This window comes from Chrysochloris asiatica, unplaced genomic scaffold (assembly GCF_000296735.1).
Source record: "Chrysochloris asiatica unplaced genomic scaffold, ChrAsi1.0 scaffold00116, whole genome shotgun sequence".
NCBI lineage: Eukaryota > Metazoa > Chordata > Mammalia > Afrosoricida > Chrysochloridae > Chrysochloris > Chrysochloris asiatica.
The window spans coordinates 332,906-349,626 of NW_006408634.1; the positions used below are offsets into that span (position 1 = coordinate 332,906).

At 51.5% G+C, this 16,721-nt stretch overlaps 1 protein-coding gene across 1 annotated transcript; it reads left to right on the forward strand.

Moving 5' to 3' along the window:
• The first annotated feature begins 1,139 nt into the window (after nt 1-1,139).
• On the forward strand, nt 1,140-9,920 carry LOC102836216 (paternally-expressed gene 3 protein-like). The gene is made up of 5 exons (XM_006868264.1): nt 1,140-1,197; nt 1,485-1,600; nt 4,400-4,502; nt 6,031-6,123; nt 6,253-9,920. Exons 1-5 carry the CDS (start codon nt 1,149-1,151, stop codon nt 9,918-9,920), a joined length of 4,029 nt encoding a protein of 1,342 aa, XP_006868326.1. The 5' UTR covers nt 1,140-1,148.
• The last annotated feature ends 6,801 nt before the right edge of the window (nt 9,921-16,721 follow it).

Genomic DNA, 16,721 nt, shown 5'->3' on the forward strand with positions numbered 1-16,721 from the left:
CACAACTCCAAAACAGTCTGCAGAGCTCCCAAGTCTTGGGCCTCGGGTCTCTGTGAGCCAGACGGTGCCCCTGACTCAGACCTCTCTCCTCAGACCTTCCGGAGTCTCTTCTGCGAGGAGTCTGTTGGGCCTCGGAAGACCTCTGCTTCGATTGGTTGCAGCCAGAGACACACCAAGGAGACTGTTGAGCTGCTGGCCTTGGAGCAGTACCTGCGCATTCAGCGGGAAAGAGTCAAGCCGTGGACGTGGGTGTGGGCGCCGGAGTGCTGAGAGAAGTTGCTCAGCCCACTGGAACATTACGAGATGTATGAGCCAAAAGGTGAGAGCCAGCCCGTGGTGAGGACCAGCTGGTGCACTGTCCTCTGCCTGTTCTGGAGAAGTGGGAACCTCCCCTTTGTGAAGCTGAGTGGTGGTCTGGGGATGAGCTAGGAGAGGCCCTCCGCCCGGCCCCTGAGCTGAGAAATGACAGGCTCGGCTGGTGTTGGCAGAGGGTGGCGAGGCATTGACTGGTGTCTGGTGTCCCCTCAGAGGACGACGAGGGCCATAGTGACGATGGCATGGAGTCCCCACCACCCCGCACCCGCTTGGTGCGCTCCTTCTGCAGTAAGTTGCCACATAGTGAGGTGATGTGGGATCAAAACACACTTGGACCCGGTGTTTGTGAACAATTGGCAAAATTGTTTAAGAAGGTGTTATGTTAGGTAAAGGGGCTTTGGTGACGGCTGTTCCCATCCCCCAGTCTTGCTTTTGGGGGAAGGTGTGCATTTTGTCCCTTTGCAGGAGAGGAATGCTCACATTCAGATTGGGTGGGTGAGCTGGGCTGTAGGTGGTCTGAAGTGCAGTCTCCATTATTGAGGACCTCAGGGAGCCCTGGTGAGAAGGCGTTGGGCAGCAGGACAGTGAGGCTGTGTGCTCATGGAAAGGCGGGAAGCCTCGGGGACAGCTCTACACTGCCAGTCAACTCCATAGATGGCAGAGGTGTCTGGAGAGGCCTTTGTAGCTGAACTTGAAGACCAGCCCCACTGAGCTCAAGAGGGGAGGCAGGATGATTCCCCTCCATGGGAGGGAGGCCCTGTGGGCGTAAGTGCACTGCTGACCACCATCTGGCATTGGTAGGTGACGAGGACTTGGGGGGCAGGAGTGGCGACATGGAGTCCCGAGACCACTGGCCATACACAAGGACAACACACCGGAACAGTAAGTCATCCGGGGAGCGTCAAGTCAGGGGCCCGGACAGGCTCGTTCAGAGTGTGATCCCCCACTTCAGCGATACGACCTTTTAGGGCCTCTACAATGGCAGCATAGGCCCTGGTCTCCTCCTGGGGGTGCATCAGGGCTTGACGTGGTAATGGTTGTCTTCCAGAGTGGGAGGCAGCAGGAGGGAGGGTAAGGCTTGGCATGTGGGAGCATGCCCAGTAGGCCCAAAGGGTGCTAGCTGGGGCAGCTCTGGGGCCACCTCCTTCATCTGCTTGTTCCCTCTCCAGGACTGCCTCCCCAAGACCTCCCCCTCCCCCTGATGGAGAAGACCACCTTTGAGATGGAGAGGGAAGACGATGACAGCGATGGGGAGTCAACGATGGACTTGGGCTCTGGCTCCCAGGTACAGCGGGCGCCCATGGGGACTGTCCTGGCAGGGAGCCCAGCCATCGCCCACAGGTGGCCCTTCACCAGCCCACAGTCAGGATCAGAGGGGCACCCTTCTCCCCTCTCTGCATTTGGGTCGCTGGGTAGGCTGGTTGGCCAGTGATGAGACTTGTCTGAGCCTCAGTCAGGAGCCAGAACACTGCCCACAGCCAGAACCCTGGAAAGCATTGATTTCTAACTTAGCAGGGCAGTGGTTCTAACACTTAGCTGGTAAGAGAATGGTGATCAGTTCAAGCCTGCCAGGCACTCACTGGGAGGAAGCGCTGGTCCATAAAGATCTAGTCTTAGAAACCCCATAGTGCAGCTCTGTCCTACCCAGGACGGTCACCGTGAGTCACAATGAACTAGATGGCAGTAGATTTATTTGTTGTGTGGTTTGTTTTAAATGGTCATTTGAAACCATCATTGGCCTCACAGGAGAAAAGACTGGGCAATCTGCTACTATAAAGTTTGCAGGTAGGAAGACCCTGTGGGACACTTTGACTCTGTCCCATGGGGTCTCTGTGGGTTGGAATCAACTGCCCCCAACAAACAGCAGCCTGGTGGTAACCGCAGAGTCAGACACAGGAAACCTCCCAGGTCAGTGAGCGGGGCCCGGGATGATGAAATGGTACTGTGTGAACGTAGGTCCAGGACAGCGTCCATCCACATTGGACGTGACTGTAACTCGTATGCCGTCAGCTACCATGGCTGATGGCAGCGCAAAGGGACCTGCTGACTTAGAGCTCCCGCTGGGCCTAGGTGAGCGTTGCCTCTCCTCACGGTGCTGTTTGTTTCCTAGGAGCAGCGCGGTTCTAGCAGCTTCAGTCTGCATCCGTTGTACTCACAGGCGACCACGGATGGCAGACCAGTCTGGAGAACGGCCGTCCCCCTCGGCGTGGGAGAACACAACTCTCCTGACCTTCACTCTCCCGAGTTTGTGGCCCAGGGTCGCTCAGCCCTTGGCCACCCTGAGTTGTTACCTCTGGGCAGCCCCTTTTTCCCCACCCCCCACTCTCCTTTCTTTGGTGAGCTGAGGCGGCACCGTCACAGGCGGGAACAAGACAGCCCTGCTCTCCCTGCACCCAGCGAAACCGACAGCAAAGCTGTAAGGGGGTCACCACAGCCACTTTGCAATGCCTCCTGCTGCTTTTGTAGTTTGCTTTCCGCTTCCCGGGGACTTCTCCTCCTAACCTAGGAAGGAAGAGCTGCGTTCTGAAGCCCGGCCTAGTTTCTGCGCCCTTTTGGTGTCTGTTCTGTTTCCTTGATCAATGTGCAGCTTTCTTCTTCAGCCTCAGTGCCCATGCTTTCTCCCTGGGAGGTTTGCCTATCATGGTGACACCGTGGTTAAGCGCTCCGCTGCTAACCCAAAGACCCACCCCCACTCTGCGGGAGAGAGGTGAAGCCATCTCGGGGGCCCTGTAGTCAGTACCGACTCGGTGGCAGTGAGTTTGGTGTTTGGTTTGATATCATGACCTTAGAGGGTCTTGGTAGCACAGTGTTTAAGCATTTTGTTGTTGTTGTGAAGTGCCGTCGAGTCAGTTCCAACCCATAGGGACCCTGTATAGGGTTTCTGAGGAGCAGCTGGTGAACTTGAACCACCAGCCTTGTAGTTCAAACCAATTTTGCAGTCCGGCGCATTAACCCGCAGCACCACACCAGCTCCTGCGGTTAAGCAGTTACTGCTGACACAAGATGAGCAGTTGGTAAGGCACCAGCTGCTCTGTGGGAGAAGGAGGGGGCAGATCCCAGCCTTGAAGCCTTTAGGGTCCTCCCACTCTATTCTGCAGGCTTGCTGTGAGTTAGAATGGATTCAGTGTAGTAGGGTTAGAGATCATGGCCTTGCCTCATCTACCAATATAATTGTCGTGAAATGAAAACAGCTTTGTTTTCTGAACATTCAAGCGACACCTCGGAACAAAAAGCCTCACCCACAGCAAGTCAGATGTTCAGACCCCCTTTGACAAATGCACCTGGTGGGCTCAGAGAGCACTTGTTCCCTTCCTTGGGCCCAGGCTGATGTCCCTCCACAACACCTCTCTCCCTCCCCAGGCTCGTCTCCAGGCCTGTGTTGCACTCTCTTCCTGGGGACCACGACTCATGGGACCAGAGATGCTTCTAGCAGCAGCTCTCTGACCACAAGGAGAGGTCCTAGCAGGGAGCCCACCAGGAGAGCCTCTGCAGAGGGGGGGCGGCTCTGGATTGGTCTTCAGGGAAGAGTGTGTTGAGACAGAGAAGGCAACTAAAGCCCATAGCTTCCTGAGCTGCCAGAGCCTTGGTGGATGAGGCATGATCCTAGGCTGTGAGGGGACGGGGAGGGGCAGGGGGAAACCATTCATCTGACAGATGTCTGCTTCCTGCTCATAGCTGCCCATTCCTGGGGTTATGTATCCAGACCTTACCCAGCACTCAAGGCCCCTCCCAGGGTCCCCACAAAGCCTTTCTTTCCCTGTTGGAGTCCACAGCCTTGGTGGCGCTTACTCTTGGCCTCTGCTTCATTGTGTCTTGCTGTTTAATCGGTTCCCAAGCCTCTTCTTTAGCCATGAGGGCAATGAGTGTGTGTGTGCCAGCGTGCTGTGGCTCCTCCTCTGAGGGTAGCACCGAGGCAGGTACCTCACTGAGGCAGGTACCTAGCAGGCTGCTAGGTGAACATGGCACTGTGAGCGCCTCTTCCTTTGTCACTGGGTGTGTGTCCTCCCCTGATGCCAGCTCTGCCCAGCTCTCTGGGCACTGGTGGGCATGGGCTCTGCTGAGCGGTCTGTGCTTGCTATTTCAGGATGCTGAGTCCTATCAGGATGTCGTGGACTTCACTGAAGACAGGAGGCCTCAGAACCCGATTCAGGACAATATGGAGAACTACAGGAAGCTGCTCTCCCTGGGTGAGCCAGCACTCCTCTTGGGCATGCTGAGCCCATTCCTGGCGTACTCTGAAGCTTTGTAGGGTGCTCTGAAGGTGACCTTGTGTGCAGAATACCATCAGCCCTAGCTTTCCCAGGCTACAGTCTTTACAGAGGATCCCTGGTGTGGCGCTGTCGGATAAGCACTGGACTGCTAACACACCAGCCATTCCTCCACAGCCCTTCCCAACAAGAGTCTTGGCAGAAGCTCTGGCTCATTGGTCAGCAGCGTCCTGCGTTCCTGTAGAGTGCTATAAAACAGGAAAGTAACCCCAGTGCTCTGGGACACAGTGGTGGGTGAAGCTTTACAGGGGACCTGCCCCATCTGTTTCCCTTGGAGCGGCTGAGAGCTGTGAACCATCAGGCTCCGTCAGGAGTCAGGATGCTGGGTCAATGCATTTGGGACTTCAGTGTCATAAGCCTTGGAGCGATTTCAGATGGGAGGAAATAGTGAAAGTGTGTTTCTAAGGAGTGACTCCTGCTTGGGGCGGGAAACACCATCCAGGGTAAGGCGAGAGGCAGAGGCAGAGGCTCCAGCAGTGGGAGCCGAGACCATGCCTGGGGTGCTGAGTGTTGGTGGTTAAGTGCTGTTGACTGGGGTCTGGCTCACAGCAGCCCTGACTCTAAGGAGCAACTGGTGAGTTGAAACCACCAATCGTATTGCCCAGTGCTTACCCTACAAGCCCACAGCAGGGTTCCCCAAGTGGTGACAGTGCAGGTTTAAAATACAAATTGGAATGGACCTGTTGCCTCAGACATAGACAGTGGGTTTGGCCTCTCCTTCAAGACATCTAAGAGAAGTTCTTACTAGGGAGTGGGGTGCGCAGGCCTAGTGCTTGCGGGGAGAAATCTGTGGTGAGGCTGCCAGGTCAGACTCTGGAGCCCCGAGGACTCTGAGTTTGTAGAATGAGGAGACAAACGGAAGAGCGAAACCAAGAAGGTCAGTGGACAAGAGAACATCATGATTTTAGGTGGTCACAGGAGGGATGCAGGGAGGTCTTGCTACCCATTTCCAGGTGGGGTTAGGAGTTATTAGGTGCTATTGAGCCGGTTCTGAGTCAGCGACCTGTATAGGGTTTCTGAGGCTATACATCTTTGTGGGAGCAGGAAGTCTCATCTTTCTCCCTTGTAGCAGGTGGTGAGTTCCAGCTGCTGACTTTGTGGTTGGTAATCCAGTGCTTACCTTTACAGAGCCACCTCACTCCCAGGGTGTCAGTATTAAAGTTCAGGTTCGAGCGAGTTCAGGAATAATAAAAGGAAACGAGGCAGCAAATGTAAGATGTGTAGTGCTTCAGGATCAGCACTGGACTGCGAACCTCAAGGGCAGCAGTTCAAATCCACCAGCTATTCCTTGGAAACTCTATTCAGCCTCACAGTGAGTTGAAACCCACTCAAAGGCACCTGACACCAGCAAAGAATTGGCTATGGACTGCCTAAGCTAAGAGCGTCAGAAGAAAGCATGGCCCTCAGCCCCCTCCCTCTAACGTGAGCCATCTTCCCTCATGTGCAGGGGTCCAGCTGGCAGAGGACGACGGACACTCCCACTTGACCCAGGGCCAGACATCAAGGTCCAGGAGAAGCCCTTACCCAAGCACCAGTCGAGGTGAGGGCTGGGAAGATGGACACAATGGTTGCAGTGAGGCGTGGTGACAGACCCTCACAGTAGGATACGTCCTGCAAGCTCCGTGCAGTGGGCATCCGAGAAGTCTTCACATGTGGACTTTCCTTTCAGGTCTGAAACCCATGCCTGAAGCCAGGACATCAAGCTACCGGCGGGGGATATGTGAGGACGAATCCTCCCACGGGGTGTTCATGGAGAAGTTCATCAAGGCCGTCTCCCGCAGCGCCAAGTCGGGAAGAGCTCGGGAACCTAACGACTGGCCCCCCAGGGTCCCCAGGGTCCCCAGGATGCCTGACGATGACTGGAGAGAGGTCTCCTTCAGCAAGAGGGAACCGGTAATTCAGGAGTGGGGCTGTGAGGGGTGTGTGTTTGCGGGGGGCCTCAGCTCTAATTCCAGCCTGGTGTCTAGAAAGCGAATTCGTGAAAGAAAAAGGCGCTGTCAGCTGGACGTGGACGGGAAGGGCTTGGTTCGCGGTCAGAAAGGCTATGGGAAAAAGAAAGCCTTTGAATGTAGCCAGGCCAGGAAAGGTGAGCACCTGGGCAGCCTCAGCTTGCTGTCCCTCACCGAGTCGCCGCTGGCTGACTTGGGGCCCATGCCTTATGTGTGTGATGAGTGCGGGCGGCTTTTCAGTGTGGTTTCTGAGTTTGTCGAGCACCAGATCATGCACACGAGGGAGGAGCTCTATGAGTATGGCAAGTTATTCTTCCATAGCGTGCCTCTTAGCAAGTTTCTGAAAAGTCAGGCCCAAGGGAAGCGCTCTGAAGGTCAGGAGTACGGGAAGGCCTTTCCTAGGAGTGCTGCCTTTACTGAGCACCAGAAAATCCATGGGAGAGAGTGTCTCCCAGCAAGTCAGGGTCAGGAGAATGAGGAAGCCGTCATGCCCAGCCCAAGCCTTAATCAGCTCCAGAAAATGTCTGACAAAGAGAGATTCTGTGAATGCAGGATGTGTAAGGAGACCTTCCTCCCTAGCTCTGCCCTGGTTGACCACCAGAAAACCCACGGGAGAGAGGACCTTGATGACTCAGATAATGAATGTGGGGAGGCCTCTAAGCCCAGCCTGTCCCAGAAAACGTACAGTAAAGAGAAAGCAAGTGGATGGCAGGTGTGCGCGGACACCTTCCTGCATAACCTCGCCCTGAGAGGGCACCAGAAAGCCCATGCTAGAGGTGACCTATTAAAAAACCAGACTAGAGTGTGTGAGGAGACGTTCATTCTTGTCCAGCCCCTTAAAAGGCATCAGAAAGCTCCCACTAAAGAGAAGCTCTATGACTTGAAAGATGGCGGGGATGCCTCTGTCCAGAGTTCAGGATTCAGCGAGCACCCGAAACTCCACTCTCGAAAGAACCGCTATGAAGGCAGGGGATATGAGAAATCTGTCTTTCCTAGCATGCCCTTCCCTGAGTCCCAGAAAAGCCACATCATAACAAGACCACCTGACCATGAGGAGCAGGAGGAGAGAGCATTTCCCATTAGCGCCAGCCCCAAGGAGCAGCAGAGATTCCCCACTCAGGAGCTTGTCTGTGAAGGGAGGCAGTGTGACAGGTCCGTTATTCACAGATTGGCCTTTACTGACCCCCAGAAAAGCCACAGCGCTGCAGAGCTCAGTCAGCTGAAGGCGATGGCGGAGTCCATCGCAGTCCGGAGCGCGAACGCCATTGCGTACCAGAGAGCCCGTGCTGGAGAGAGCGCCTGGGAAGGGCAGGTGTGTGGGAGATCTGTCATCCAGAGCGTGGCCGCTGCCGAGTCCCTGCCACGTCACACTGGAAGCGAGAAGGGCGAGTCTTCTCTGGGTGTCTCAGACCCTAATGTACAGTCGAAGGTGGACATCAGAGAGAGCTTTTTTGATGAGGCTAAGTATATGAAATACACTGTCATACAGAGTGTGCCCCGTGCTGGAGAGGTGCCCAGTGAGTGGAAGAAGGAGGGTGAACCCTCCGCCCCCCGGTCCCAGGTGCGTGAGTATCAGAAAGCCCGGGAGAAAAAGAAGTACGTTGAGTGCAGGGACTTTGAGACTTCTGTGATGCGGTCCCTCCCCTTTGGCGAGCGCTTGTATGAATGCTGGGAGTGCGGAGAGTCCTTTGTGCACAGTGCCGACCTCAGTGAGCACCAGAAGGTTCATGACCGAGAGAAGCCCTCTGGAAGCAAGGCGTACCAAAGGTCCGTCATCCGCAGCCTTGCCCTGGTGGACCCCCAGACCAGCTCCGCCCAAGAGCGTGCGCACCAGGAGTGTAAGGAGTGTGGGAAGTGCTTTGCCACTAGCGAAGCCCTCAGCCGCCACCAGAGAATCTTCGGCCGGGAGAGGTTCCACGGCAGGATGACCTTTGGAAACTCCGTCATTCAGAGCATTGGTTTTGAAGAGCCTCGGCAGGACAAGTCGAAGGAGAAGTTGGACACCATCTATGAATGCAAGGACTGTGGGCTGGGCTTTGCCAACTTGACCGAGTTTGAAGATCATCGGAGAGTTCATGGTCGGCAGTATCTCTCGGACGCCCGTGTGTGCGGGTCTTCAGTAATCCAGACCTGTTCCTTTAGTGACACCCAGAGAAACACCGATGGTGACCAGCTCTTTGAGTGCCCGCAGTGTGGGGAATCCTTCATTAGTAACACCTTCTTTTTTGAGCATCAAAAGATGCATGAGAGGGAGCCATTGTTTGTGGGCAGGCAGTATAGTGAGGCCCCCGCGCGCCCCCGCCTGCCACTCCCCCGACCCAAGAGGAGGCGCGCCTCCAGGAAGAGTCCTCCCGAGTGGAAAACCATCCGGTGCCAGGTGTGCGGGCAGGACTTCGTCCACAGCTCGGTCCTCCAGGAGCACATGAAAACCCACACTGGAGAGGAGGAGCTGGAACGGGCCAGGAGGGGTGAGGACACGGTCGTCCCAGGCCTGGCGCTCACCGAGTTCCAGAGGAGTCAAACGGAAGAAAAAAACTACGACTGTAAAACCTGTGGGGAGTCCTTTCTCAACCACTCCGACCTGAGGGATCACATGAGGGTCCATGAACGCGACCAGCCCTTCCGGTACGGGACGACCTTTGTCCACACCTCATTTCCTTTTGAGCTTCCCAGCTCAGACTCGCCGTTCTACGAATGCAAGGACTGTGGGAAGTCCTTTATTCACAGCACGATCCTGGTCAAACACCAGCAGCTCCACCTGGAAGCAGCAGCCCAGGCGCTGGAGGCCAATCTGCTCGTCCCACAGGAAGTGCTGCGCATTCAGGGACCCGAGGTGGAGGCTGCCGAGCCGGAAGTGGAGACTGCCGAGCCGGAAGTGGGGGCCGCCGTGCCCAACTTGGAGGCCGCCGAGCCCAACGGGGAGGCCGCTGGTCCAGACGGGGCTGCCGAACAGCTAGATGGGGAGGCCGAACTGTCCGACGGCGATGGAGATGAACCTGATGGTGTGGGAATCGAAGACCCAGAAGAGCGCGCTGAGGAGCTCGAAGGAGACGCCGACGAGCCGGATGGTGCGGGGCTGGAAGACCCCGAAGAGGAGGACGAAGACCAGGAGATCCAGGTTGAAGAGCCGTACTATGACTGCCAAGAATGTGCCATAACCTTCGCTTCAAACTCGGCCTACGGGGAGCACCTGAAAGCCCATGCCCGAGTGATCCTATACGAGCCGGCCAGTGTCTACGGTGAGAGCTCCCGCTACACCGCGCACGCCAGCACCAGCGCCGGTGCCAACGACGGGGCCGACGGGAAGTACTTCAGATGTGACGTTTGTGGGCTGCTCTTCAGCGACCTCCTGTCCCTGGCCAGACACCAGAACTCCCACACCGGCTGAGAACATGGCAGCGTAAAGGGAGGGGAGCCTTGTTAAGACTGGAGCTTTGTAAAACAGCAGAGAATTCTGCTATCTCTGGTAACATCAGTAGACTTGCCTTGGTGTGTGTACACCTTCTTGAACGCCAGAACACCCATACCGAAACGAAACTCAATATAGAGACTCCTTGGACCTCAGCTCTCCCCCATCAAACCTCAGTGTGTGCGTGGGGGAAAGCCGTCCTACCGACCTCTCATCCCAGGAATCACATGAGGAAAGGAACCCTCGGAGTACTCAAGGCTCTAGAGAAGCACCCTCGTGACCAGCTATGTTTCTGGAGATGTAGCTGAGATAGCAAATCATAGCAAACTCGTCATCTCATCGATTTTGGATTTCATAATGGTACTCAGTCCAGTCCTACAGTGCAGAGGGCATCTTGCCTGGTGATCCTCGACTTGGGGTGGGGGAAAGGGATACATATTTGTCACTTTGAAGTATATAATGAAGTATATTTGTGAGGATTTTGCACCCTTGCTAAGATTTACTGTGGATAATTTGAACACGGTTGGTGTCCTTTTTTGAGCAATTGACTCCTATTTTTGCTCTTCTGAAGTATTCTGGGGCAGGGGTAGGCCTGAACGATGAATAGGATCCACTCTTTGCTGTAGGAGAAATACTTGTGGCTGTCGTTGGCAGCCATTTAGTTCACCTGCACTGAGCTCCACAACCCAACCTTGACCGGACAAGGATTGGCTTGTCACCACCTAAATTGATCAGTTGCCACCATGTCTCTTGTGGTGGCTCTCAGATAAAAATCTACAAAGTTGATTTTTTTTTTTTTTAAACCCAACTTAATGTGGCTAGCCCCAGATTCACCAACTCTGAAGCTTTTCCCTGTAAACCTTGCATCTTTTGCCTTTAAGTAGTGGGGTTGTGGCCATCGCTAGAACGCATCCGTACCTAGTGAAAGTTGAGAACCCTGATGTAAATAGGGATGAAGATGCTGTTCCCCTTGCGCTTTCTGCCTTAAGTGAAAACCAACAGTGTGGCTCCGGTCACCGTGCAGCGTGAGTCCACGCTACCACAAGAGTGAGTGCCCTTAGATCTTTCTGTCACTTAACTTAACTCTCCTTCTTCACCTGTCTGACCCTGCGTCTGACTTTCTTAATGGAAAAAAAAAAAAAAAAAAGCTTTCTATTCAACCCAAGCTTAACATGGACTCAGGTTCCCTAGCAGCCTTAACTTGCTTGGTTACCCATCTGCTCTGCCCGCTCAGCCTTCCCTGAGTATTGGAGCGTGCCACTTGTGTGTTGTGTTTGTCTAGTCACCTTGGTTTTCCACTTGGTAGCAGATTTGCCTCGTGGCTTGAGGTTTTTGTGTCCCTGCCTGTGGACCTTCTGTATGTACGCCTTGCTCTCCCCTCTCACATCTTGACTAACTAACTATATTAAGAAATCCTCAGGCCTTAAGTTGGCTGGGGAAAAAAATTAAAAAAAAAAAAAAAAAAAAAAAAAAGTTGAAAAAATTTTAAAAGTTGAAAAAAAGATGAAGTGAGTAGATGATTTGAGCACACTTACCGTCCGCACCTTCCCGAGTGTGCACAGATGGGGCTTGTGGGGTGAGGGGGTCAGAGTTGCAGGCCGTGCCAAAGCCTAGGGAGGCTACAGAGCTGCCAGTTGGCAGCAGAAACGAATAAGCCAAAGACCAGGGCCCCAGTCAGTCACCAAGCCTAGGTGTGAGGGAAGCGGAAAACAGCAGAAACAGGGAGGGTGCTCTGGAGATTGGACGGTGGGAAGAACAGACCTCTCTGACAGCACATGAAGACTCCACCTGGCAGTAGAAATTGAGGCTTAGAGAGGTGCTCTCTTCCAGAGAAGGACCCTTCCAGAGGGGGTCAGTGTCCATGCCATCTTGGTGACTGGGTGGGCTCGTTACTGTGGGCAGTCAGACTCTTTGGTAACGTAGTTGCCAAAATTTAAGGGGTCTGTTTGCAGCCTTACATGAGTGAGAAATTAGGAATGATTTTTAAATGCCAAATGATAGTAAGTGATTTTGAGTACGTGCACACCATAGATTCTTAAACGCAGCTGCTAAAAATGATCATCAAGAAGTTGGTAGCATGTGGAAATGTATTTCCAGACTGTGAAGTGGAAGAAACAGGACATGAAATTATATTTATGCTATAATTATAACTGTTGAAAGATGTATGTGTGTAGTCAAAAGCGCTTGTGTTGTTGTAGGCTAATAGTTGAGCATTATTTTCTTAAATTCCTTTACCATTCTTTGTTGTAGCGTTCCTAGAATGTTATAAATCAGGCACATTTTTATTGTGAGCATAATTTGAACTCCATTATCAAACACTTGGAAAAAACAGACAAATGGAGGAGAAGAAAAATCAGCCATGTTCTCACCAATCCAAAGACAGAGCTACCCTTCCGTATGTGGCTTTTTCTTGTTTCTGTGCACAGGCTTATGATTATAACTGTGTCCAAATGTGTATGCAAAATTGTCATGTTACCCTTGTGAAATTATGGCTAAATACTTTTTCATTTGTTCGAATGTTTCTCATCACAGTGTTCTGATAGCAAAGTTTATTATGTATGTTTCTGTTGTAAGCTTAATATGTACCCAGAGGAAGAAGAACTAGAGAATACAGCAAATTAGAAAATAAGATAAATCTGCCGATAGTCCTTAGACCCGACAACTAGTACTGTTAACATCTTGATATACTTCCTCCATCTTATTTCAGTACACAAGCTTATGGTTTATAACAGCTTTAAAAAGTACATCTGCTAAAAGTCTAAAATGAAAAGAAATGTGGAAAATAATTTAAATTCGTTTGGTCTTTGTGGGATGATAGTTGAATATTTTGTCTCAAAATTCCTCGTATGGTCTTGTTGTCTTGGTAATAAACTTTATGTATTTTTTCCTTTACAAATATAATACATACTCATAGGAAACTGTGGAAAATTCAATAAAATAGAAGAAGAGAAAAAAATTCGCCCATATTCCCAACAGCCAACAGCAACCACTGTTAGCATCTTGGTTGGCTCCCTGCAGCTTGATCTGTGCCCTGCTGTGGTTTTACGGAGTGTGTCCAGGTGCGCAGTGCAGAGCCACAGATGGAAGATACATGGAAAGAAGTTTGAAAGATAGTTGTGTGGTCGTTGTGGAATTGCGGTTAAATATGTTGGAATTACGGTTGTCTCGATTTTCTTTGAATGGTCTTTTTTTTTGTAGTGTTTTGGTAATCCACCCTTGTTATGTACATTTCCATGATAAAAGCACAGTATGCATTCATTATAGGAACTCTGAAGTTACAGAAATGTAGACAAGAAATTCACCCATATTCTCACCATCCTAAGACTGTGGTTAGTTAACATGGTGATGTAATTTCTTCATCTCGTTTCTGTGCACAGGTTTTTAGTTTGTTAGTATGGCTGTGGTCTCCTATCTATCTGTAATAGTGTCAACAATAAAAATAAAGTTAAGAATAAGCTATTTCTCGGTCTCTTTTTATCATTTTGAGTGTTTGGGGCGGTTTAAATGGGTTTTTTGTTGCTAATGTTGTGGCTGTTAACTGCTTTCCAGTCAGTTCCAACTCACAGCCATCCTGTGTAGGGTTCCCAAGGAGCCGCTGGAGAGTTTTGAACTACCATCCTTGTTAGCAGTTCAATGCTTATCTTACAGTGCCATACCAGAACTCCAAAAACTTAGTGCCACCTCAGGCTTTTATGTGTGGTTGCAAACTTTATTTTGAAATGTTGCATATTTCAGCAATTACTTTCAAGGGATCTTCTAATGCTACTTGATTGAGCACTTATAAAGTTAAAACCGTATATTGTAGTACTTTCTTTAAACCTGATAATAATCAAGTTAGCATTTTTCATTGGAACTGGGTTTCTCACAAACAGGAAGAAAAGGTCGCCTAAAAATGTGTGGTTTAGAGTTCCTTTAAAATGCTCTTCTTGATAATTCTCTGAGTTCATTCGCATTTTTAGTCTGGCCTCACCACCAAAAAATATCCCATGTAACTTGGCAGGTTATTACCCCAGATACCTGAGGGGAATTTTTAAACATGCTCATGAGTAAGGACAGGTGATTGGAGGTCAAGCTGCTCTCTAGAGCTTGTGAGCAACTGAGATTGGTTACCCTTGGGGTGGGTGGCCCACCGTATGGTTGCCCTGCCCTGGTTCCCTGGCTCCCTGGCTCCGAGAAGTCGGTCACAGACTGCACACCACTTGCACACATCCCTGCACATCCCCTTGGATTTCGAGTACTTCCATTTAGTTCTCACTACCTTGGAATTTGACAAGAGACCTGAATTCTTGAATACTTTCAGAAGTTAACTTTTGTTTCTAGGAAAGTGAAACTCTCTGTGTTGTGTGGGTAAGCCCTTGTGGCCACAGCGTCAATGGTCAGTATATGTAAGGGGCAGAGTTGAGCACTCCTGAATCAAACCCTAGGAATGAGCCTAGGCCAGCAGGGAGCGGGGTTAAGAATGACCTCTGGAACAGTCTGTTGCAACATGCCCTGGCAGGTGGGAGTGAGACGAGTGCCTTTAGGGGTCGTCCCATCAGCCCTTGTGCCCTCCCTTCAGTCAGAGAAGCCTGTTGATTCCCTGAGATCTGACCTCACGACTTCCAAGTGACCACTCACACTCACCAGAGACTAAAGGCGAACTAGGGGTCCTGTGGGTTGGAGCGTGGTGTATTGATGGACAGACAGACCAGGAAGGAGAGGAGGCCACAGAGTCGGAGGGAAGCATGGTTCCTGGTAGAGGAGGCTTGCCATTAATGGCTGCTCCTGCAGGCCACTGACCTGGCTCGCTCAATTCATAGCCTTACCCATTTCCTAAAGTGAGTAGTGTGGGTGTTACACGGGGAAACGGGATGTTGGCAATTGGAAAGGTGTCATCTACGGGTCTTGAAGTGATTACAAGAAGTCTGAATTTCCAGAGATCCTATTTTGTTTACAGGTTCTGGGAGTTAGGACTTGTTTTTTTATTTTTGTTTTTTTTGGGGGGGCTAGTGGGAGGCCATGTCACTCAAAGTTTCAATGGTACCTAGCCCTCACTTTTCCTCATCTTACACGCGGTTTCTCTAACATGAGACAATGAGGGGGGTTTGCTTATGGGAGGGGCTGCAAGTGAAATGGTCTCTGATCTCAATGATGGGAGGAACCCAGGTGCAAAGAAAGCATGCCATCAGATGCCAGAGAAAGTTCTTACAGATTCTTAGGCATGGGCTCCAATAGTTGCTCAAATGGTTCTGGAAGCTCCGGTTCTCAGGGACTCGAGTGCACACACCTTGGAGCCTGGGTTTCTAACCTCCACCAAATCTTGGGACCTGAGTGAATCAGTTTTCAGTCTCCGTCTGGGGATGTAGAGGGCCTATCCCTGGAGCAAAAGTCTACCAGACCTGCATTTGTGATTCATAAAAACCCTGGAGACAGATTAACCTCACGCCCAAAGTTTTTTCGTCAGAAGTTGCTTATTGGCCAATCAAAAGGCCTGTTTGGCCTCTCTGAACCGGGGAAAGCCTTAGGGGCCAAACACAAACGTGCGCGTGCGCGTGCGTGTGTGAAATCTTCAATGAGAAGGATTGGACTCAAACAGCCAATGATTGGGAGGGTGGCACAGGACTGGGCAGGGTTTTATTCTATTGTACACGGGGTCTCTAGGACTCCGAATTAACTCAGTTAGAACTGCAAGGTCAGCAGTTCAAGCTCACCAGCTCCTCCTCGGAACCTCTATCCAGGGTCGCGATGGGTCGGAGCCGACTCGATGGCATTTCACAACAACATGGGGTTGCTATGACTCAGAATCAACTCAGTGAAAACAACATGAATCAGAATCAACTTGATGCTACGCAAGGACAATCCTTGGGAAGTTCCTAGGTGGCACCAACGGTTGAATGCTGGCCAAAAGGTTGGCCATTTGAACCCATGCAGAAGTGTTTGGGAAGATAAGACTGGCAACCTGCTTTTTGTTTTGATTTTTATTTTTAAATCTTATTTATTTTTTATGTGATAGTTTACATGGGAAAACATTAGTTTTACATTCATCCTATCGTATATCCTTTCATTGGCAACCTGCTTTTGATAAGTCACAAATTTTGAAAATCCTGTGGGGCAATCCTACTCTAATATATAGGGGTTGCAGGTGGGGGCCAGTGGCACAATGGATAGATAACACGTCTGACTCCGGATCGGAAGATTCTAGGTTCGACTCCTTGCTGGACCGAGGAGTATGCTATTTTTGGACCGAGGTGTGGCGCTCTGGGTTAATGTGTAAGACTGCAACGTTGTTTGAACGGCACGGTTGGCAGTTCAAGCCCACCAGCTGCTCCTCGGAAATCGTTAACAGGGCTGCTATGGGTCAGCACTAACGTGACCATACTTGGCAGTAGTTTTAGGTTCGCTATGTATGCATCGGCATCAGCTTGAAGGCACACACTACCACCAAGTTGGTCCCAATGCACTCACATATCGTTAAGAGTTTAATTTGGTCCTAACGATTAAAAAGTTAGTATTTTACGGAGCAAAGCCACAGAGCTCCCAGCCTCCTATCCCAGTCTCGTCCTCGAGCCCTGACATCCCATGGAGAGACAGTCCTGGAAACACCCCTGAAAGCTCCAACTTCCTGCGAGGCCTTGCGCACGCGCAAGCTTGCGTTTGGGTGCGAAGTCTCGGCTGCGGCTCTCAGGCGTGGGAGCAGTGAAGCGCACGCGCAAATCCCGTTCTGCGTGTGCGCACCGGGGTTGGAGTGCGAAGTCTCAAAGCCAGCGCTTCGGTCGGGTGAGGGCTGCGGGCGTACGAACA

Coding starts and splice junctions, on each gene's coding strand:
- LOC102836216 (XM_006868264.1), top strand. CDS start 1,149: ATGGAGTCCCGAGACCACTGGCCATACACAAGGACAACACACCGGAAC. Junction 1,198..1,484: donor AAGGACAACACACCGGAACA/GTAAGTCATCCG, acceptor TTCCCTCTCCAG/GACTGCCTCCCCAAGACCTC. Junction 6,124..6,252: donor TTACCCAAGCACCAGTCGAG/GTGAGGGCTGGG, acceptor CTTTCCTTTCAG/GTCTGAAACCCATGCCTGAA.